Here is a 6,000-nt window from a genome sequence, read left to right as displayed (position 1 = left end):
AAATAGTTATAAAGGTTAATTCCCTTATAATTATGAGATTCAGAGAGTATTCAAATAGGAAAAGAGCATTTTCTGTCTCTCCTTCAATTTGTTTACATCAGTACAAACAAGAAAACCAAACAGAATAACAATTTATCAATAGATATTAAGTAAATAAAATGTCCTGAGGATGAAGAAATTTGAAATGGATTTAAATAAATTATAAAAAGAATTATATGCCCTGCTATAGCTTATACCACAGCATTTTAATGGGACCTTAAAGGTCCTTGAACCACTGTGTTGTTGATCCTTTAGGCAAAATAGATTCACACTTTTTCCATCAGTAATCTTCATTATTCAAACCATTTGTTTGAGTTATGACAGTGTAGAATGTGCTGTATGTAAGAGATAGCTTTATTTGTTGTTATGATACAGATCAGATCAGATTTAAATCAAACCAAATCATACAGACATCCAGATCATTTCAAAGGGGTCACTGATTTTTTTTAAACTATATTTTTCTGCCTTACAGTTTTATCAGTGTTTTCACACGCCACAAGGATGTAATGCAAACTTACAATTCAACAACGATTATCAAAACATAACAAGCTGAATAATGTTTTGAATTCATAGAAATTTCAGTTTGTAAAAGTATTTTTAACGACTCTTTCTAATACATTGTTCACTTTGGCACGTCTGCAGAGTGCTTTAATTGACTGCATGACTTCCTCTGTATTGAGAGCATAAATGATGGGATTTAGCATTGGTGGAATGGTTTGTGTCAGGGCAGTATTGAAGATCCGGACATTTGGATTTATAGGTATTATATAAGCTGCAACATAAATACTTGAAATTGGTAGATAACCTATGGCCACTAATATGAGGTGGGCAGTGCACGTTTTCATAGCTTTGATTCTTTCAAACCCATGCGACATCTTAAGCAAAGCAAAACCAATAACAAAATAAGATAAAGTTATTAATGCCAATGGAATGTAAATCACTACAGCAATACAGACAAGCCCCATTATCCTGTTCACAGAGTTATCATTACATGCTAGTCTAAAGATGGGACCATTATCACAGAAATAACTGTCAACAACAACAGATCTACAGAAGGACAGTCTGGTAACTAGAGCTACAAAAAGAACAAAGATGAACACAGAGACAATCCACATAACACCAATAATCATAGTCATTGCCGCTTTGGTCACAATAGCGTGATACCTCAGAGGAAAACATATAGCAACCACTCTGTCATAAGCCAGAGCAAGCAGACTAAAAGACTGCAGGGCCAAAAAGAAAAAAACAAAAAACATATTAGCCAGACAGTCTTCATAAGATATGTACTGATTCTCAAACAGAAACATGTCCACAAGCTTTGGAATAATAGCAGAGCTTCCACCCAGATCAGACAAGGCCAAGTTGAAGACAGCTATGTACTTTGCTGTGTGTAGAGTACGTGCCAGGTATATGATGCCCATTATAAAAGAATTCCCCAAAACAGTCACAGCGTAGACAAAACACAGAAACATATAGTAGTATTTTGCATGTGGAATATTATGAAATCCATTGATGTAAAATGCAGAAGGACGAACAAATGTTGCATTTGTTGTGGAAACTGACTGCATGGAGCTTACATTAGCTGCCATCTGCCTTTAGATGTAAAAAAGAATGGTTTGTGTTAATGGTTTGTAATATAATAATAATAAAAATTATAACAAAATCACAGCACACACTGTACTTCTAAGCAAGCATGTTAATTGCAAAAGAATCCACACACAAACTACAGAAAATTATTACTAATACTGTAATAATAACATCAAAAGAATACATTATGGTTTAAAACTCTACCTTCTGCAGATAAAACTGTACATGAACACATCATTATGGAATCAGATTTATACTGTGTCGATGGTGAGATCATTCCCTGTAGCACTTCTCCAAAATAATGTGTCTCAGGTGTGTTTAATGGATATTATGTGACAAGAACAAAGAAACTTGTAACTAGGGAACTGAGTATCAAAGTTGAAGCATTACAACTGCAAGAGGCATCTTCATGTTTTCTGTATTTTACAGGAGGCCAATATTTGCAGATCTAAGATCACATGTTGGAACATAAACAGACAGACATTTTGAGAGATATGTGAGATATGCTAGAGCTTAAATGAGATCATTTAGAGCTTTAAAAACACAGAAGGAACTTTTTAAGGAGGATAGTCTGCTCCCAAATCCTTTTGGATCAAATATGATTTCATCAAATATTTTCTACAAGGCTCTCTCAGCCACCACAGCATGACTCAGATGCATTTCATCAACAACTGCAGTAGCCATTGCTGCTGAGACTTAGGCCCAATCCCATTTCACCCCTTGCCCCTACCACTTAGCCCTTAGCCCTCTGTTTTGTGTTCATGTCTAGGGTTAGGGTGTCCCGATTTTTGTTCAGATAGAGGGGTAAGGTTAAGTGTTAGGGCTACATTGCCCTTCAAATGGAGGTTCTTCAGAGGCACACTCCAAACTGAGTGTTATGAGAAAAAAAGAAAAACCAGCAAGATGGCTGCGCAAGCGACCAAAGAAAGCCACAAATGTGAATATTTTCTCATTAACAAATTACAATAACCATTGTTTTATCTTAGTTTAATGTCGTTTTGATGTATTACGGTCCTTTTCTTCATAACAAGCATAAAAAATCACTCGTACTATGCTAATGTCTCGGTAGCTAACTAGCTAAATTTTCCATTCCACCTTAAATAGTCCAGAAGTACTGACATCTGAAGCGCCAGAATAATACTGTTGCTCCATTTAACGTGGAACAGGAAAAATCGAAAGAGCAGCTGGCGAAAAAAACCGACTTCAGCTTTATATCACGAAAGAATTAGAGATGAGCGATAATGAATCATTTTTACATCTCCCCTCTTTGAAAGCATATGATGCCCTAAATTTAACTAAAGCCCAGCAGCGAGGTTGCTGAACTTTAGCTACCCTCCTCTGCTATCACTGCAGACTGGCAGGGTTGCCTACAGAGCACCGCTAGTAGCCTATTAATTGAGTAATGTATTTGAGGGTCCCATTTCATAGGGGAAGATTTCAACCACTACCCGTTGTGAATCAGTTCCGAGGGGCAAGATGACACTTGAAAACAAGGGGTAGGGGTAAAAATAAGAAATGGGACTGGGCCTTAATTCTCACCAACCAAGCTGACAATTGTGCAGACTCGCCCCCTGAAAGCTGGATTGTGAAATCTGCCCCAGACTCTATTCCTGCTTTGATCAGTAGCAGAAGAAAAAGGTTATTAACAATCTGGGTGGTAAACTATTCTAATCCAACCTTAGTAAAACCCTGGACCCATACGAAATTAGACACAAATGTTAATATGGCACTTTTAAATGTAAGATCCTTCACAAACAAGAGTCTTTCTCATATAAAGCCCCCCAGCTTTGGAGTAATCTTCCAGTCAGTGTTCAGGACTCAGACACAGCCTCAGTCTTTAAGTCTAGGCTAAAAACCTACTTGTTTAGTCAAGCCTTTGGTAATTAGTTTTTCCTGTTAGTCAAAAGGTGCAGATCTAGGGCTTCATGGACTTAGAGTATTACGGTAAACTGGGAGTGTTGGTGCTGTCGTCCCGCTGTGCTCACACGTTCACTTAGGTTTGCTGACATTTCAGGGTGCCCTCATGTCTCTGTTACCTACTGGCTCTCCCTTTTAGTTAGGCTGTAATAACTAGATCTGCCAGAGTCTCTACTGCTCTCTGTTAACCGTGTAAACTGTCACTCTTTACAGAACTGACTCTCTGTGTGTTTTCTTTTTCCTTGCCGAGTTAAACAGCTGCCCATCCTGTGCGTCTGATGCTGTTGCTTTTTCTGCCTTGATCGGGTGCCCACTGCTCACCAGCCTTCTGATGATACTGCTGCTGCTGCTGCACAGACTCAAACTCTAATTATAACCATTGCTTCTGTTTTTCCCCATTTCTGTATTTTAATAGTTTATACTAATGCTGTTTGCTATCCGGTGTCGACCAGAGGAGGATGGGTTCCCCTTTTCAATCTTGGTTCCTCTCAAGGTTTCTTCTTCTTGCTCTTAGGGAGTTTTTCCTTGCCACTGCTGCCATTGGCTTGCTTATGGGGGCTTGGACCCAGATTTTTCTGTAAAGCTGCTTTGTGACAATGCTATATAATTAAACTTTGACTTTGACTTTTAATCAACGATTTCTGAAAGAACGAAGTTCTTTCAGCCAGCAAGACAGGACAAATGAGGGGGTGGTTTAGATGCTATCTTCGCTGTTCAGCTCAGTTGTACTAAGATGGATTTTCATCTTTTGAATATCTAGCCATTGTGCTTGAATTGGATGTGATTACTTTAATGCTTTACAGACTACGGGTTGAGGGTTACAGCAGCGATGTCTCTTTATTTTTACACTCAACAAACACAACAAACGAAACACGACCCTCTCTGTGGTTACCTTTCAGTCTTTTTCTCTTAAGTTAAGCTTTTCAGCTCGTGAGTTGTTCGTTGTCTCCTGCTCTTCTCTCTCCCTTTACCTCTCTTCTCTTTTTAAAGGCGCCCAGAAGGCAGAGAGGGCAAGACAGCTCGTTGCTCACACATCCCCGTCACCGCCCCCGCTCCATGGCTTGATCTCTGGGATTGAATGCAAGGCAAAGTACAGTGGCAGCTGCTGGGACCGGAGGCCGTGCCCAGGAGGCGGGGACTTGCGCCGTCCACCACTCAGTCATGGTTCTCCTTCTCTCCCCGCTGTCCTCGCAAGGCTTTGTCCTCGCTCGGGGGCCGGGCGCATGCCACAATGACAGATGTTTGTTTTTGTTCATAACACTATAGTGTGGAAATCCCAAAGTTTATTGCAATGCAATTTTATATTTAAACTGCATTATGTCAGGTTATTTTGGTAATGACTCTTAATAACTACACAAAATAAGTGTTGTGAAAAATCTTTGTCCATGTATTTCTGAAGAAGAAGAAACAAACAAAAAAAAATCAGCTGCTGTATTAGTTATGGCCGGTAGCCTAGTGGTAGAAGAAGTAAATCCTCAACCTGAAGGTTGTGGGTTCAAATCCCACGACTGACTAGGTTTACCTTAGGTGAGGCACTTTACACCTGCTGCTTCAAATTTGGTGACCTTTTACAAATTTTCACATTTTTTTCAGATCTTTATTTTAAAGAATATGTATTTGTCTCCATTAATTCAGATTTCAGTGAGCAAGAATATGCATTACAATTCATCATTTTGATCTGTCAATACCAAAATTGAATATTCCATGAACATATAGCGGAGACACTGTAACACAGCCCTCCAAGAAGAATCAAAACAGAGGCCTGAGCTGGATGGTAAAATGGAGGGTTATATAGAAATGGGCAGTTCAGTAAAAGGGTCAAGTTTGACCAGGAGCAGGAGGAGGTATTGAAGAACTTAACCTCTTAGATGGACATGGTCCATCGGCAGGCCCAAGGTTTTTTACATACTTCTATAACTTAAGAATAGCTTTTGAAGTTCCTGTAGTCACTGAACTAAGTATGTAATAAGCCTGTGATTTTAAGGTGTTAAGGAACTATCACAAAGATTTGTCAGAGGAGGTGTCTGTCTGCCTTCTTCTACCTTTTCATAGTATGGTTTTCATCTGTAGTCAGTGTAAGTAGGTGGATGATGTCACACCAGCATTTTGCAGGGTGATCATGAATTTGGCAAGTAATTCATACAACACTGCTGCATGGGGGTATGACACAGTAGGATCTTTCAAGAAAAGTTCAGTATTAAATCGGCAAGCACAGCAGTAAACTTTATTATGTGGACAGAGAATTCTGCCTGATAAAAAGATTCAGATGTAGGTTGTTCTATGTTGCGCTCTTTTCAGTTCATAGAGTATGTTTTATCACAATTCTTTATACTTCAGGCTGGTTAAATCAGGGCTCAAAATGCAATAAAAAGAAATTGATGTGCCCTGAGCAGAATCAGTATTTTCATATTTCTGTTCCCCTTTGAACCCCAACATAACGTTCCTAAACCAGTTAGA

At 39.0% G+C, this 6,000-nt stretch overlaps 1 protein-coding gene across 1 annotated transcript; it reads right to left on the bottom strand.

Annotated features, from left to right (window-relative positions):
• Nucleotides 1-617: 617 nt before the first annotated feature.
• Nucleotides 618-1,628, bottom strand: LOC118800869 (olfactory receptor 1-like). Its single transcript, XM_036561031.1, has one exon. It carries the CDS (start codon nt 1,626-1,628, stop codon nt 618-620), a length of 1,011 nt encoding a protein of 336 aa, XP_036416924.1.
• Nucleotides 1,629-6,000: the final 4,372 nt, after the last annotated feature.

This window comes from Colossoma macropomum, unplaced genomic scaffold, assembly GCF_904425465.1.
Source record: "Colossoma macropomum unplaced genomic scaffold, Colossoma_macropomum, whole genome shotgun sequence".
NCBI classification, from domain to species: Eukaryota; Metazoa; Chordata; class Actinopteri; order Characiformes; family Serrasalmidae; genus Colossoma; species Colossoma macropomum.
The sequence above is the reverse complement of the archived record's forward strand: the minus strand, read 5'-3'. Positions and strand labels throughout refer to the sequence as shown.

Coding starts and splice junctions, on each gene's coding strand:
- LOC118800869 (XM_036561031.1), bottom strand. CDS start 1,628: ATGGCAGCTAATGTAAGCTCCATGCAGTCAGTTTCCACAACAAATGCA.